General features: G+C 43.0%; 1 protein-coding gene across 4 annotated transcripts in view; it reads right to left on the reverse strand.

Moving 5' to 3' along the window:
• The window catches only part of TPD52L1 (TPD52 like 1), a 64,654-nt gene extending 46,531 nt beyond the window's left edge, over positions 1 to 18,123 (reverse strand). For 2 of the 4 annotated variants that reach the window (XR_013996161.1, XM_081094298.1), the window contains exon 1: positions 17,888 to 18,123. Coding sequence is in view for 3 of the 4 variants with exons in the window: in XM_081094298.1 (XP_080950424.1) it covers positions 17,888 to 17,906 (19 nt within the window). In the remaining variant the exon portion in view is untranslated. The remainder of the gene's footprint in view (positions 1 to 17,887) is intronic. The other 2 variants (XM_081094297.1, XM_081094296.1) reach the window with 1 other exon arrangement.
• Between the last annotated feature and the right edge of the window lie 251 nt (positions 18,124 to 18,374).

Here is an 18,374-nt window from a genome sequence, read left to right on the forward strand (position 1 = left end):
TTCCACATAACATCATATGCTGTAAATAAGTCACCATAGTCAAACGTAGAGTGGAGACAAAAAAAAGGGGGGGGGGGATATTGCATCATATTTCCTTGGTACAGCAAAAGAAAATGTATTGAGTACTCTTTAAAATGCTAAGGCATGCTGATGTAATGATGATGGCTCTTTGTCCCACTGGTTTCCTGTCATCAGTTTGGCTGTTGCAGTGACTCCCAGGCCACCTACTTTCGTGCAGTTTTCAGAGAGAACGACCTAGGTCTTAATTCTGAAAATGGAGCCCCAGAGGCTGTAGTCTGCTTCATTTGGTCACAAGTTAGGTGTCTTATTTTTTGACAATCCTACAAACCAAGAAAAGCATATTGACTCTTGCCAGTCACAGAGTCATAGCTGATAGTTTAGTAATATTATGGCCACTATAGTTCATAGAAACGCCTTCCAACCTGGCACTTTCAGTTACTTTGAGGCTCACTGTTTTCAGCTACAGAAAGAAATGGCAAATACCTTAAGAGCAGAAAGCTCTACCTATACTTCCTTTCCATCCTAACTCCCAATACTGTAATGTTGGCAGAGAATTCTAGCAAGGGGAGGGAAATGGAAAGGTGGGTCTTAGGAGGACCTATACTTTGACTTTCCCCATCTCAGCACCCCCTTTCTGTCAGGTGTCTTGTCAACTGGAAGCTATTGTCACTATTGCTTTTACTGTACATTCTTCTTTCTGTGCTGCTTATTAAATACCTTGAGGAGGAAAGTCTTAATTTCTGTCAAATATTCATGTGGTAAGGAAATAAAATTAAGCTCCGATAATATCAGATTTGGAACTACTTCAAAGTCAGAAGGAAATAGCAATGGGGTTGGTGAAAAGTCTTATGGAAAAATACCAAGAAGAGAGAGGTTGCCAGTCCTCCTCCTCTGCTCGTTCCCATGTGATGAACGAGCTTTTGACAACACCACATCAAAGGCATCGATGTTAATCACTAGGGGGGAAAGTTAGATTAAATAATAAAGTTAATGGCAGGCTATGACAGCCTTTCTCTCCTAATGAGTATTTTAAAAAATGCTCTTTAATACACATATTAAATTAGGTTTACTACAAAGGATGCCATAGGCAGAGTCAATTTTCGTCTTCTTTTTGAAATTCTTTGTATCCAAATCCAGTTAGATATAACATACATCATTTTCCTTTGTGGTCAAACCCTAAGTCATGTTTTCGAATACTTTCACTTTATGAGCCTACATATCAGCCACCTCTGTGCTTATGGCCCACACAAATCCTGAACTGGAATGAAATGTACCACTGATCTTACTGATCTTAAGAATTAATTTAGCAGTTTGCCCAACTGGGGTACTTATTATAAAAGAGTGTACTTCATTGTTCTTTAGTTTGCTATGGAAATTCTTTTTTTCCAACACGAATATATGATTTTCAAGTCTACGTGGGGAAGATAATCCAAGAATGCTTAGGGCAGAGGTGAAATCAACTGAGATGCCTTCTATCTATACCAAGATGACCAGACTACTCATGACAGTCCCAACTGTTGGGAAAAAATCATTATCTAAGGTATCAACCACAGAGTAAAAAAGTATTTGCCCCCAGTTTACTGGTAAGCTGATTCTCTAAAAGTATCACCGTGCTTTGCCTACGACTTGAAACTACCTTAAGGAACCTGCTGTCAGGATGTCTTCCACATGAGCTGGCCTTATCGGCATGTACTAAAGAACAGAAAACATGCCTAGGTCTGGGTTTGACCTCCCTGAGTAACTACCTTGCCAGCCCAGTGGAATGCCATGCATGCAGTTTTGATAGGAGTCCTTTGATGTGATATTTTTTTCAACTGCAGATCACTACCCATTGAATGGGTCAGTAAGTCAGCTTAATGGGCTCTGACCAGCATTTATTTTTAATGAAACAAAATAAAGCAAACTAGAATAGAGATTATTAGAAATGCACATAGTAAGGGCAAGCAATGTTTCATGAATTTTGGTGTCAGCTATAGTCATTATTTCATATATACAAATGGGATGAGGCCACTTTTAGCTAAACTCAGAACACAGCTGTGGAAGGAAGAATCAACAGCACATGAAGACAGATCCACTGAGGAATGCAAACGTGCCTTTCCACTGGATAACAAGCTGATGATGCAGCTGTTTAAACAGAGGAGAGAGGGAGAGTTTCCACTGGGGTCGTTGGTGTTCCCAGCTACGGCAGCTTGTTCCGAAACCTAACCAGCTGTGAAGGCCTCGGTGAAATGAGCAATGTGCTTGGATAACTGTGGGACAGCTTATCCAATAGGTGATGCCATAGAACCTGGACACTTTCTCACGAGAAACCTCCAAAACCAGGTCTCCAATAATCTTAAATGTGAAGTGTTCCCCTTCCTCCCCCCTCCACCCCCCAGCTAAAACCCTTTGTTCTTCAACACCATTAAAAACATAAGGAGGTATAAAAACAAAAGTGCATTTGACAGTTTCTGGAGTTAAGATAACACAAGACTTTGCTTATTTTTTGGCAATGTGTGTGTGCACGTGTACATACATGATTATATATACACATGCTTTTTTGCCACTGTTTGATAAAAATGGCATATTTATATACTCCTCTGTATCTTGCTGCTCTTAATTCAGAATTCATACTAGATATATGTGCCAAATGGTACCATTGTAAGTCATCCTTTCCCACAATGCCTTGTCTAGTGTCACGCATTTATTCTTCTGTAGGTCCTCTGCATGCATTTTATCCAATTCCAAAATATCTTTGCTGGCACTTTGAATGGAATTACATTAAATATACAGTGGGGCTTTGACTTACGAGTGTCCCAACTAATGAGTTTTTCGAGATACGAGCCGTCTCTCGGCCGATTTTTTGCTTTGAGTTGCGAGCTAAAATTCGGGTTACGAGCCAGCTTCAGATACCCCACCGCTAGTTGGTGCAGCGAACATCACAGTGAACGCCGCAACATCAACCCAGCATCACGTGTCTCACTCGTTCACTTTTTGATTTGACATAGGAGTAATTTGAATTACGAGCTCTGCCACGGAACGAATTAAACTCGTAAGTCAAGGCCCCACTGTAGTGATTAATTCATCTATTGAAGTTTTATATTCTTCTTGGATCAATTTTGGTAGATTATATTTTGCTGTGCTTTCTCTAGTTCAGGGGTCAGAAAATGTGGCCTACGGGCCAAATCTGGCCCCATCTGTTTTTGTAAATAAACTTTTACTGGATCATGGACATGCCCACTTGTTTTTTTGATGTCTATTTGTTTTTATGGGTCCTTTGAGCTTCGGTGACAGAATAGAGTGTGACACAGACTATTTGACCTGCAAAGCTTAAAATATTTACTGTATGGTCCTTTACAGTAAACTTCTGCAGATCCCTGCTCCATGTCTACAATTTATTTTCCAAAAAGTTGTACATGGTATTTTCCAACTTCTAAAATTTCTTCAATGTTTTAATTATCTTTCCTTTTTCATGTCTAACTTTGTTCTCTTTTTTTCTGGAAATAGGTTCACAAGAGGTTTGTATCTTTTCTAAAATTAACTTTTGAATTTATCCTTTCTGCTACTTTTCTGGATGCTGTTTCTGATTTTATTAATTTCTGCTTCCATCTTTTAAAATTCTTATTTTAGTGTACTTTTTTCTAGTTTCTTAATTTTAACTTGTATGATTTGTAACTACTCTGTGTCTCAGATTTTGGAGGTTCTCTCTTTCATTATTTTCTAGATATTTCAGAATTTCATTTTTACATTTGACCCAACCATGTTTCTTAATTTCTAAGTTGTTAAATATTTACAGTTATATTTTAATATTTATTTCTAATGTTGCACAATAATAAAAGAATTTGGTCTATAAAAGCTCTTCTGAATGTTTTAAGGTATTCTTTGGACCAATTATTTCATTAATTTTTCTAAGTGCTTCATGGCACCAACGGAGTTAGGGTAAGAACATTAAGTTCTATATAAAGTTTTAAAATATATCCTGTTAATTCAATTTAATTGGATTGTTCAAGGCCTTTCTGTCTTTGCCTATTATCTACAATTTACTCATTAAAATACACCAATATAAATTCTTGGTATATTTTATTACACCAATTATTAACAGTTCTCCCTGCAGTTGTGATAGCTTTTGATTATGCATTTCTAGCTGATATGCCAATTGGGCATAGAATTTTATGACTTTACAAACTGTGCTTTTTTCTACAATTTTATGCTTTCTTACTAATTTAATTATTGTTCTTCATGTTTTGTTTGCTCTTTGCCTTGAGTAGTTTTGCCTGTCTCTGTGTTCCCTCAACCTCAAAAAAATTAAGTATATTTCTTATAGCAACTTTCATCTATATTTTCATGCCAGCAGTCTCTCATTTTATGTAAGGGTATTTGCACCTTTTATATTTTAATGTAACAATAGTATATTTGACTTATTTTATATTTATAATTTAGTTTACTCCTTTTTTTCCTCTTTACTATTTTGCTGGCTTGGTAGAATTTCTATTCATTCCTATTTTTTTCTTGTTAATTTAAAAGTTCTACCACTCTTTTCAATTCTATAAGCTGTTGCCTTCTCTTCACAAATACGTGTATTGTAATATTCTGAAAACAAAATGCCTAATGCTAATAATCAGACACAAATCAAATGTTTACTGTCTTATACAAATGAAACACCAACAATTTCTTCCTTCCAGATATGTTTGTTATTCCTACATTGTCTCCCCCTGTGTCTGCCTCCACTGCCAAGCCCCAGAGACTGGCCTCCTCAGAGCCAGAGGCTCATGAGACAGGTTAGGTCAGTCAGAAGCCGTGGCAGCTGGAGGCTGCACTTCAACCACCTCTGCTGTTCCCGCAGCCAAGCACAGACTTGAAGTCATCAGCTTTCTGTGGGGGAGGTCTCCATGTCCCCCCACTCCTCCCCGCAACTTCATGGTGTGACCCATTCATTGAGCTGCTGCAAACAGGAGCAGGGGTAGCACAGTTCTGCAGCCAACCGCAGGCGCAACAGCTTGGTGACAAGGCAGGTCCCAAAGGGGTGGCTTGATCCCAAATGCTTCTGAATAGTAGCTATGGCAGCAGCAACGGGGTGCCCCAGTTCTAGAGAGTAGTTGTAAGAGTTGTTCCTGAAAGCTTAGTCTAGTCTACCCCTTCAGCCATACAGTGAGTCTGTGGCCACTTAACATGGCTCTGGATGCCTTCCTGTTTACAATAGGTGCGTGGATTCTGTCCTTTGTAATTGGACCCCAAGTCATACTCTCCCTTTCTCCCCATAGAACTCACAGCTTTTACTCAGACAACAATAATTTCGTACTTTTGGTTTTAGACAAAGTTTCCCTTTCAGTATGTCTTCCCTTTTCTCTATTAAAAATCTTTATGTAGATCTTATCTTACATATTCCCAATTACTACCGCCCTGGACCTTCTGGATGCCCCAGGATTCTGCCTGCACCTTAGTGCCGCTTTCCAAATATGCCTTCACCCCTCTTTCCATTCCTTTTTTCCTTCATTCCTATTTATTGTATAAGGACTGATCCTATTGAAAATTCCTCAAAAAGGGGGAATTTGTCTTTTTGGTTACTCTCGTTGTTTATAATATAGTGATTGGTATAAAGTTTCAAAAATAACATTCCTTGCATTCTTAATCCCCACAGAGTGTGTGTGTGTGTGTGTGTGTGTGTGTGTTCATATGTGATATACAAACACACATACAATGCACATAGTGATTTTTGAGTACTCAGTGCACAAGCTACTTAAATTATCTAGGCCTCCATTTACTCATCATGAAACAGAGACACTGTCACCTACCACATAGTTGTGTTTGGGAGCTTAACTGGGACCCTGTATGGCAATGTCTCCTTAGCAGTTGTCCAGGGTACCGAGTAAGGAAATTGTAGGGATGATGATGTCTGATAGCCAAGCCAGTGCTCTTAACATCCTGACTCCCCCAGCTGTTCTCAGCCAAGGTAATGAATGTTTTCTACTCTTAATGTACTCCAAAAGCAAGAGGAGGACTTTCAGACGCTGTGCCCAAGGCCTGGAATGTCATCACATCCAGATGGCAGGTTCCCTCCCTTCCACTTTCAACCACTTCTCAAAAACCACCCCCTCAACACTCATCTCCTGACTATTACAGAGGAAGCCTCTTCTCTCCACCTCACTCTCTCCAAAAACGCAACTCCTACAGTGCTTTGCTCACGACTTCAGCTCACGACTCCTGAAAAAAGGTAGCTTGTATTTAAACGTAATCAACAGTGACAACACTGTGCAGCTGTTCGGGTTTACCTCCTTCCCCTGCGCTCTATGTGCTTTTGATGTTCGTACATTTGCCTTAGAGAAGGCACAGTGCTGTTTACATTGATTTTTTTTCAGTGCCCAGCCAACTAGCATGCTTTGACAAATATTGGCTTAATAAAGGCTCCCGGCAGTGACTCAGCATCGATGCCTACCTGTCTTCCCGGGGACTCTCAGTCATTATGCTTAACTGGTTTCTATAAAGCACAGCTGCGAAGGAGCACAGTAGTGCCTTTCTGAAGCCAGAAGTGTCCCAGGGCAGCCCTGTCCATAAGCACTGTTGAGAAGGGGGGATTTGGACAGGCACCACCAGGACGGAGGCTGTACAAAGCCACTTTCCAAATGAAAAACTGCCCAAGAATCTCCCTCATGTCCCAGAGACTCCGTAAACCCCACAATCAGCACACCATCCAATATGGACTAACTCCAATTCTCCTGGGAAATCCTGGCCTTTGACAACGTGGGAGAAGAGAGAAACTGCCCAAAGACCTATGGCTCACACCATCCAAGATACACTGAGAAGGCCTGGATGTTCCTAATTATCTATGCCGACACATTTTAGCATCTGTTTCAGTTCATCAGTGTAGCCCCAGAATCTATACATTGCCTAGCATACAGAAGAGTTCACCAAATGTTTGTCAGTAAATAAATATTATCTTAAAATAACATATGCTTCTATCTAGGTCTGTCCTCAGTTACTAGTATGAAACACCCAAATTCTTTTTTTCTTTTTTTGGCAAATTATTTTATACATTTCAGTTAGATAAGGAAACTCCTCCTACTACTAACCATGTAGTGAATGTTCCCACATGCTACCCCAGGAAATAGCATTAGATTACACTTCACAGAAGACATCAACATTGCACAAAATAGGTTCACCTATGTATTTTTTTAATCTTAATTGTTGAAAGTATTACATATGTCCCCTTTTTTCTCCCATTGACCCCTTATAGCCTGCTCCAGCCCCATGCCCCAGGCCTCCACCACGCTATTGTCTGTGTCCATGGGTTATGCATATATGCATACAAGTCCTTTGGTTGATCTCTTCCGTCCCTTATTTCCACCACACCCTCCCCCACCTTCCCTCTGAGATTCCACAGTTGAAACACCCAAATTCTTTAGCTATTCATCCTCTGGTATTTAAATCCCATGACACTAGTTAAGTCTCAGTTTGGTTGCCTCTCTAGAAAACAGACTGCATGTACTAATAAGGTAAAATAGCTCGTTTGCCTCGACACTAACACTGAAATCCCCAGCTACCTTAGTTCTTTGTTGTACCAGGACTAAAAATGTTATTTAATTCTCTTGGTTATTCCTAAGTCTTCCTGAAGAGATGTTATATTCAGACATCCTAGCTTTCCTGAATTTTGGTCTTGGCATTGTTACAGAGTGCAAACTGAAGAACAGCAATAACCAGAGCTATGGGCCAAAGATGATGGACACATCGTGTCAAATGGCATCAGAGTTCTGTCCCGTGGAAGATGCAGGTGATCTTAGACTCCAGGTAGAAAGTGACTTTCCTTGTTGAAATGACTTTCAAACACCCCCCTTAACCAGATTACTGTAAGATGCTGCTCCCCAGAGCAACACAGCCCTCTTGAAACCATCTCTGAATTTTTCTCAGAATGCTCCAACAATGGCACCGTGCGTGAGAGCAGAAAAGACTCACTTTAAAGAAGAGCTGTCCTCTCAGATTTTGGTTCCTACAAAGATCACTGGTGTTGAGTAAGTAAACTGAAGGAATAGTTAGTACCACAGAGTGAAAAGGAAGAAATTCAAGATCATTCTGCAACACCGAAGCTATCCTGTGAAAAAGAACTTGTGTGCTAAATACATACCAGGTACAAGGAAATGATCATCATTGTAAAAACAAACCAGTAGTTCAAGTCACATTATCATAAATCCTGCATAGAAAGGGAAAAGAATGACCCGCTTGTGAAATGCTTTAAGCGATTTTTAAAGTAAACCTTCAACTAAGGAAAACTAGGATTCCCACAGTGGTTCTTCCTTTACGAAGTGCTTTGAGGCATGTGGGGACTTCTGCAACCTCTATTCACACTTGAGAGATCAGGTCTCTGAGCAGTTGCCTGCAATCAGGAGCCTGAGTGGGATGACCCTGTGTGTTTGGGCTGCACTATCCCACCCTAGACCTGTACTGAGGGTCTACTTGGGTACCCATTGCTCTATACAGTGATAAACGAGAAGCTAAACAGAGCAAAAGGCATCGTGTTTTTCCCCTTAAATTTCATTGTCTCCTGGAGAACTAAAGTTGACCAAGAAAGTGACTGGAGAAGTTGTGTCCAAATTGCAAGATAAAACCGTGAGGGATGCCTGGAATTCAGTCAGCTATGTCTGTTAAGATTGAATAGTCTGAAGAATATGAAGGAATGCAGGGTTCCCGCGAAGATCTTTACGGTTGGGTGGACAGAATGCTTCCATTTTGTAAGAGCCAAAGAAATACAAAATTCATCCAAGTGATGTGGGATTGCAGGTTTCCCTTTAGAAGTCATGGAGTGGTGGACATGGCAATTATAAGTTCAAAGTATTCACCAGGGTCAAGAGTGGTAATCTAGTCCTAACCCAAATCTCTGGGACTTGTGCAGCCTCCGGTGTGTTCATAAAGCCATGCCTCTCTGCTGGAAAAAAAGTGCAGATCAAGTCTCTGTGCAGAGTATGAATCTCAGAGAGGTGCAGAATCACCTACCACCACTCCCCCTACCCCCACATTCTCAACCTTCTTCAATTTATGGTTCTCCTTAGCATTTACCAACATCTAGTATACGACGTCATTTATGAATCTACATTATTTACTCTTTTTCTCTTCCCTAGAATATGAACTTCCCAAGGGCAGAAATGTTCATCTTGGTTGCTTGTGTTTTTCTGGAATATAGAACAGTGCCCAGCACTTAGATATTTTAGGTAACTATTGAATGAAGAATTGAATGAAGACAATAATAAAACCAAAGGTGCAGAATTAGTATATTTGTGGGAAGGCATCTGAATATTTGGCATTTTATAGTATGTTTGAGAGAATTTGGTCTATTGAGAGACTATCAGGCTTATAATTTCCATTTTAGTTTAACTTGGTAATTGATTTAAATGTGATCTTTAAGGGGAAATCCTACTAAATTTGCAAGTAATATCACAACATTTAAGAGAATGTTAGATTTACTATATCTATAGATTTAATTTTTTAGATCTAAGTACTTGGGAAGACTAGTCCATTAGAAAATTGAAGTACTTAAATACAAAATTGAGTATATCAGCTAAATTTGTATGTCAGTGATATCTTAGTACTTAAATATCATAGTCTTCCAAGTTCCCCTCAAAGTAATTATTTACCTTTGGTGATTTTATAAGGAGAATAAGGTTTGCCAGCTGAAAGTGTCAGATGGGAGCACAGGGCTGCAAGGCAGAAAACCAAGTTCCTGTTCTACTGCCCACACAGAAGAAACCAGCCCAGGCAAATCCCCGGAGAATGCAGTGCTTTCCTCTGCACAACGAGGAGATGGTATGAGATCGTTTATTAAGTCCCTCCCAACTCTAAATCACAAGACTACTTCTTAAGGACATAAGGCAGATCCGTAGTGCTGTGGGAGTTGAGCGGAGAGGATTACTTCCCGTGGGAAAACCAGGAGCTCATTAGTGGGATCTGACAAGCTGAACTGAGGGGAAACAGCATTTGAGGTGGACGCCTGAGCAAACGTGGGAAAGCAGAACGTGGGCTTGGAAAAGGGGGAGTGAGAGAACATGTCCAATGGTGGGCCAGCCATCAAGTCTGGTCAAGAGAGCATTTCCCCAACGTGTTGATGAATATATGTCATCGCTCAAAACACTCATGTATGAGTAGCAGCCTTTACCAGGTCTGCTAGGATGTCAGAGATAGTTTCATAGCACAATGATAGTATTTACTTAGGACCTAAACAAAAAACTGATTAAAGAAATTATTATACCATCTATTTACATAGCTTTTACAGGAAGAATCTGCTTTATAAATTACACAATAACCTCGGAAGTTTACTTAAAAATAAGCTTATGCTAATTTATTAGTGTAAGGCTAGTGATGACTCAAATATCATGTTTCAGAATCCAAGTTGAGTTCCACAAAACTGAAAGAATAGCCATATAATCTGCTATTTCTGCAAAAGATTTCCTCTGCCCTAAATTCTCAACAAAGCTAAAAATCCTCTTCATTAAAAGGTCAGTGAACTACCGAGGTGAATGGATCCATCCTCATCAATATTTCAAACCCTAGCAGGCCATCAGTGAGAACGTGGGGGAGGTAGCACATTCAGGGAAGGAAATAAGTGTTTTCAGGTTTAGTTCAATAACCACTTGCAGCATATTGAATAACGTTTTTAAGCAACACAAGAATATGGACATAGTTTCTCGTAAATGGCAATAAAGTAGCCAATCAGAGCAAGCCACATGTGTATTACAGAAGAAAATGCCACCAAATGATTGTAACCTCTATTACTTCAAATGAGACTTTCATCTGTCCAGTTAAAATAATTTGAACAAGCCAAGCTGGGGTGGCCCAGTGGTTGAGTGTCGACCAATGAACCGGGAGGTCATGGTTCGATTCTTATTCAGGGCACATGCCTGGGTTGTGACCTGATCCCCAGTGAGGGGCGTGCAGGAGGCAGGCGATTAATGATTCTCTCTCATCATTGATGTTTCTCTCTCTCTCTCCTTCTCCCTTCCTCTCTAAAATCAGTAAAAATATATTTTAAAAAATACTAATTGAACAGGCGTTGCTGACCCAAGGTTTTCAACTGCCTGCAAACTCGCTGCCCAGGCGAACCATTCCCCGTGGCAGTGGCTGCAGCTCTCTCCTTCTCATCCGTCCTCCGCCCCTTCGGAACCTCGCACCAGGACGGAGAGAAAAACAGGCACTCAAAGCACATGGGTATTTGCGCATCTCACACTGACAGTCAAAGCATTCGCTCAATATTTGCTTAATGGAGATGGGGAGAAGCTGAACACCCAGTTCTTTGTTTGTAAAATATACATCAGCTATCCAGTCACCACTTTTCTCTTGAGCTGTCCCACATCAAAAGTTTATTTACACAAGCATTTTGAACATGCATTGCAGAATTTATTACAGATGCTACAAGGGACACTGAGAAGTGCTTTATAGTATTTCTTGGGAACACATCATTAGAAGCGTCTCTTGTCCTGTTTCTCTCCTCCGCCTCCCGGCATCTCATTCTCTCTTCCATTCTATTTCTTCTCTCTCCAGGACTGTCTTTGTGGCTTTCCTCTCACTTCCCATATTTTCCCCTTACCCTCTTCATATCCCCCTCATTCCTTTTCTTAATAAGAGCAACTTAGTACTTAGTTCTATCTTTACGTTGACATACTCCTACTCCATGGTCATATATGATATATCTACTCAATACTATTTATTCTGCCAGTCATCATTTCCCCACAAGCATGGACAGATGCTTTCCATGAGCCAGTCACTTCTAGACCCTGGGGATATGGCAATAAAGAAAACAGTCCAAGTCCCTGCCCTCAAGGAGCTTACATGCTCCTTGGGAGAAAAAGAAAACAAATAATTATTCATAATATAAAGTGACAAAGTCCTATGAAGAAAAATAAAGCAGAGTAAAGGGACATAGACACATACATATTAAAAGTTTTTATTTGTGTCTTATTTTTTAAGAACATCTAAAATAGCAAGAGCAGAAATCTAAATTTGTCACTAGAAGCTTTTCGGGATACTCAGAAGTCTTAAGCATGCTGCTAAGCAACTGACACCAGGATCTTCAAACTCCTGCCCTCAGAGCACAGCCCTTTCTCCATGGCTTTGCATTCTGTCAGCAAGGCTGCACTGCAATACACTGCATCCCAGCTGCAAGATACCAGAAATAACAGCTGCTCACTGATTCCCAATCCGGGGTCCAACATGTGCAGGCTGTACACGTTGGAGAAAGTTCTGTAACTACTATCATTCAGTTTCCTCATCTAAGATGAGAATACCATGACCTTCCTCATGACTTTGTTGTATTTATTAAGTAACATGATTTTTAAAAATATATATACATTTTTTTAATGATTTCAGAGTGGAAGGGAGAGGGAGAGAGAGATAGAAACATCAATGATGAGACAGAATCATTGATTGGCTGCCTCCTGCATGCCCCCTACTGGGGATTGAGACATAATCTGAGCATGTGCCCTGACCTGGAATGGAATCTTGACCTTCTGGTTCATAGGTCGACACTCAACCACTGAGCCACACCGGCCAGGCTAAATAGCATGATTTAAAAAAAAAAAGTTTTAATATATATATTTTTTATCGATTTCAGAGAGAAGAAGGGAGAGGGAGAGAGAGAGATAGAAACATCAATGATGAGAGGGAAACATTGATCGGCTGCCTCCTACACGCCCACACTGGGGATCAAGCCCACAACAGAGAATGTGCCCCAACTGAGAATGGAACCATGACCTTTTAGTTCATAGGTCAATGCTCAACCACTGAGCCACACCGGCAAGGCCTCACTTAATTGTTCTGACCTCCCATTTCCCTGTCTATAAATGAGTTAAAAGTAATGGTATCTATTCCAAAATGTTCGCATAAGGATTCAATAAGATAATGCATGTGAAGTTCTTGGCATGTACTACTCAAAGCAACAGCAAGCATTTATATAGTACTTACCCTGTGCTGAGCACTGTTTTAAGAACATTGATTGTATTCACTTGTTAAACCCTCATTACAATCCTATGATGTAAACACTATTATTACCCTCACTTTGCATATGGAAAAACCAAGGCCCAGAGAAATGAAGTAACTTGTTCAGGGTCATATTAATGGTGACATCGGCAGGATTAAAATCCAGGCAGTTTGCCTGGTTCTGGAATCTTAAACACTGTCCCTCTGTCTCTCAACATTCAGTGCTTGTCGAATCTTTGCTATTACTATAGTCATCGATATGACTATCGATGTAGTTGTTGATATATTTATTTGACTAATCAATACTTAAGGAAGTATTCATTTATTATTTACTTTTGCTTACCAAGTACCAAACCTTATCCTACTCCACAAAAAAAGAACCCTCTTGCTTATCAATCTTATAAAGCAACTTTTCAGATTCTGCCCACCAAGAGTATCAAGCAAACAAGGTGTATATTAGGGAAGCCAATTCAAAATAGATTCCCATATACTATAATATCTATCATTTGTATGATCGGATTTACAAGAATTTTAATTGCACAATAGGATGTGTGGCAAATGACTGACTTCATCTTATGTATGCATCACTACTACTTTAAAACTTCTATTTAACAGGAAAATAAAACAATAGGAGGTGGCTCTGATTTATGATGTAAAAATCATAAATCAAAATGTGTAACACCTAGATCCCATTGTTGAAGGTTTATAATTACATTAACTGAAATTTGCAGAAGAATTATTTTGTGGGGAATAGTCTGAATCCTACACTATAAGAGATTTTGCCTGTTGCTATTCAGCAGGGGAAGGAAGGATTAGTTTATTGTTTTGAAACAAAAAAAAAATTTTTTTTTCACAAAGCAAGAATTTGTTTTCTATGTAATATTAACAAAAAGGAGAGAATTGCATTTGTTTTACTAGAGCTTCATTCCTTGCTTCACTTGCTGTCCTTATCCTCATTTACTTTATTTCTTGTATTTCTAATTTACATTATCTTGCTGTGTTTCATATTTCTGTATAAACTGCCGTAAGTTCTTCCTGGAACAAGATGAGGCTAAGTCAATGTCCTGTGAGCAAAGCATAATGTAAGGTATGCATGACATTTTCACTTTAATGGAATTTGCAATCAGGCAGGATTAATCGGACACGTATTACTGTATGTCATTCATGGATTTCTGAGGACCCTGAGACTAGCATGTGTGAATCTAAAAAGTAGTTACTGTAGCAGACTGAACAACAGCCCCCAAGTATATCAGGCCCTGATCTCTGGGACCTAACAATACCACCTTATGTAAGAAAAGGGTCTTTGTGCGTGTGATTAAGTTGAGGATCTGGAGATGGGAAGATGGCCTTCGATTATCCAGGTGGACTCTAAATGAAATCACAAGTGTCCTTAGAAACTGGAGGCCGAGGGAAATCTGAAACAGACAGCAGAGAAGGCAATGGATACGGAGGCAGATACTGAGGTGATGCAGCCAATGAAAGCAGCCGACAGCCACCAGAAGCTGCAAGAAACAAATTCTTTCTTAGAGCATCCAGGGAAGGGACGCCCTGCTGGTACCCTGATTTGGGTCCAGTGAGAGTAATTTCGGAATTCCGGCTCCAGAACTGTGAGAGAATAAATTTCTGTTGTGGTAAGCCACCAGCGGTGTAGTAATTTGTTACAGCAGTCAGAAGAAACTAACACAGCTATTAATCTGAATATATACCAGGGTTAAGTGGAAAGAAGATTTTTCTTTCAACATTAAAGACACTGGGAAGGACAAAAAGCAATGTTATTTCCTAGAAAAAATGAAATATTGGGAGATAGTTTTAAAAGATCAGGAACTTTTCATTTTAAAGCACTACCATATGTTTCAGGAAAATGCTACATTCCTAACCAAATTTCCTGTCCAATACATCATTATATTAAAGCAACATTCTCTAGTGCCAGGAAAGCAACTGGGAATGCTCGCATCCTGGGGGCCCCCATTCCACACTGTTCTCCAGCCCCACCTCACAGCATCGTGTTGCTCATAAGCCCCCTTCTGCATGTTTTTGTTCTACCAACTTCCCAGAATGTGTCCTTGTTTTACCAGAAGTGATCTTTTCTTTTACAAAGTTAAGTGCAGAAGTTCACTTATGGAGCAGTTTCTGGGACTGGCTGCTGTCTTCATTGAACTACACGTGCAAATGATGCCCACAGCATCCGGTTGGTCTCCGGGAAGGTACAGGGGGCATCGCATCAGCAGCTGCCTACGTAACCTCACTCATCTCTGTTCTCTCCAGATCAAGAGGCAGAAAGATAAGCCATCCTCACCCTGGGTAATTCTAACCAACATTGTGCTGATGCCACAAACCTGCACAAAGGACTCTCTTAGAATCTAAGAGTTAACTTCACTGAGCCAGAAAAATATGCCAAGTGGAAAGAAGATTTTCTCTTTAATATACACTATAAATGCTTTGTGAATAGTTTTCTTCTTAAAGAACTTTAAAAGGTGGGGAGGGGGCTTAAAATGAAAAATGTGAAGTACTGGGAAAATAAGGATTTAAGAGGTAAATATTCATCTGGTTGTAAAAGTATAACATGGGGGCCCGGCTGGTGTGGTTCAGTGGTTGAGCGTTGACCTATGAACCAAGAGGTCACCCCGGTTCAATTCTCGGCAGGGTTTCGGCTTCATGTCCAGTAGGGGGCAGGCAGGAGACAGCTGATCTCTCATAGATGTTTCTCTCTCTCTATCCCTCTCCCTTTCTCTCTCTCTCTCTCTAAAACTCAATAAAACATTTTTTTTAAAAATAAAGTTGGGGTCAGCCTTGACACCACCCTCCTTCATATTAATCCAAGTTATTTTTATTTTTTTCCTAAATGTTTTTTAAATCTGTTCACTGTTCTCTCCGTGGCTGACCATCACCCTACTACAAGTGTCCCTAGGCATACTGCATTTGCCTTTCTAACTTGTCCTCCCCACCCACCCAGGTCCCACCCCCTCATGCGGGGAAGGGGGAGAGTGGCAGAGAGGGCAGGAGAGTAGGGGGCTGAGGTTTTATCTTTCCTCTAAAGGTGGTGGCTTTGAGCAGGAAGGGACACTGAGCTTCCTCTGCCCCTCGTTGCCTACTTGGTTTACAGGGAATTTCCATCCTGTGCGTCTCCGTTTCTGTGGAAGGGGCATGAGAACACTGCCTACCTCCTGGGACTACTGTGAGAAGAAATGAGCCAACACATGCGAAGCACAAAGACCAGAAACGGGCACAGTAAAGGAACTTCACTGTTTTGGTTAGCACCTGCCAGGCCTAAAGTCTTTCCGGCGCTCCCTCTTTCCACGTCATAAACGAAGCTGCAATTGCACATTTACCAACTAACTCTCAGAGCAATGTCTGCCTCTTCCTCTGCTGTAGACTTCAGGAAGCAGCAATCACACCTGTGGCTGCTTCTCCTGCACGGTGCTGGGCGCAGAAAAGCACCGGCATGTCTGTTAAGCAGATCTCTCCGGTACAGCAGACCAGGGGCCCGCGGGTCCGGCCTGCAGCTCCACGCGCCTTCGGGGTTAGCTTTGGTCCAGCTCGCCGAGTAATAGCAGGATCCGGGAAGCCTTCAGACATACCCACGGCCAGCCCCAGAGAGGCCGGTTTGATTGGTCTGGGGCTCGCCAGGGCCGGTATTTAAAACTCTCCAAATAATCCTCATCCGCAGGTCAGGTTGGAAAGTTCCCACCTGCTTCCATTCGGGAGGGAAAGCCTCCGAGCAGACCTCTGGTTTTGAATTTGCCCAGCCTCGGGCGGGATGGGGGTAGGGGGGTGAATTCTCCTTTCTTATTTAGATAATGGGCAGTTTTATGGACAGGAACTTGGCTGACGGAACAAACAAGAATGGTTCTCGCTGTCAGACCATTGTAATCCTGGCAGCAAACCCGTGGGGATGACTCCTGGCCCCGGTGCCGCCAAACCGCTCTCATTCGGGACACTTCTGCCCCTAGAGGCCGAGTGCACAGGGTCACGAAGCTCCTCTTTATTTATCTTAAAAGCCATCACTGAATTCCCTACACGGTGGTGAAGAAGAAAGGCGCGATGGTTGTTCTAAAGGCTGCAGAAAGCTGACCTCAACGCAGCCCTTCCTGGCGCTGCTCCCAAGACAGACAGACGCCAGAATCAGCGTTCTTCCTCCCAGCCCCTTGTTCCACATCCTCCGCCTCTGCTCCTTTCCAGCCGTTTACTCCCGTTCTGCATGAGTCCATCGGGCTTCCCAAGCCCGGTCCGAGTGTGACCCCAGACATAAGGATGCCCCCTCGTGAAGCCGTCGCGGGTTCCTCCAGTCCGCGGCCCCAGGAGTGGGGATCTGGGCGACCAGACCGGCGGGGCCCCGCGCGCCTGGGGAGGCAGAGGGAGCTCCCCAATCGCCGGAAACCAGGGCGCACCTGTCGGTCCGGCTGCAGATCAGCGGGCGGGCAACGCTCTCCTCGTCTGGGAAGGCCGGTCCCCGAGAGGCCAGCGTGTCCGGGGACCAGGGTCTCCGCGGAGCCCCCACCTCGGCGCTCCCCGCGCTCAGCCCCGAATTTGGGAGTTGCACGCAGGACGCGAGCCCAAGGCGCGGACATCGCGCTCCCTCCCCACTCCCCGCGGAAAAGGGAAAGAAACGAGGATCCGCGACCCCGTCCAACAGGTCCTGGGGTCCTCGCGAGGTGCAGGAAGCCGGACGACCGGCTGGGGAAAGGGGCGAGAACATGCCGTGGGCGCATCACCTAAGGAGGAACCTCTCCACTTACCGTCTTCTTCACCCGCCCCGGCCCCACAGCACAGCCTGAGTTTGGGGAGCAGGAATCATCCCGCGGACGCGGGTGGGAGCAGAGTGGGGACCCGTGAGGCTAACACCGGCCCGCTCTGTCCGAGAAGTTGGGGATGCAGGAGCAGCGCCTCTCTGCGCGCCAGGGAGCTGGCCCTGGGGCGATCGGCGACCACTCACCTTGTGCCTGCGCCTCCATGGTGGCCGAGCTCGGGCTGAGCGCGGCGGGGACCTGCTCGCGGAGATCCAGACGGCGGCCGAGTCCAGAGCGCAGCTGGTCCGGCCCAGGGCGCCTTCTCGCTGCACCCAGTCGCGAGCTCTGCGTGCGGGGGGAGAGGAGCCTCGGGCAGCCACCGCCGGCCGCCTCTCGTTACCTCCGCCCCTTGCAGTCCACCTGGCCTCGACCGCGCTGGGGAAAAGCCCGCCGAGGGCGCCACCTGCCGGCCACGCGGAGCACTGGGCGGACGGCGCCCCCTCCTGGCTCAGGGCGCGTGCTCAGGCCAAATAAATGCCCGACCTGGCTCAAGCCGGCCCTGAACTGGGTTGCACCAAGACAAACACCGTGGGAGAGCAGAGGGAGGGAGGATTTACAATACCGAACGATTACTGCTCCTGGTGGAAATACTGTGCGGTTTCTGTTACCCCCAGGACGCAACATTTTTGTCAA

This window comes from Myotis nattereri (genome assembly GCF_964212035.1).
Source record: "Myotis nattereri genome assembly, chromosome: 6".
Taxonomy (NCBI): Eukaryota; Metazoa; Chordata; class Mammalia; order Chiroptera; family Vespertilionidae; genus Myotis; species Myotis nattereri.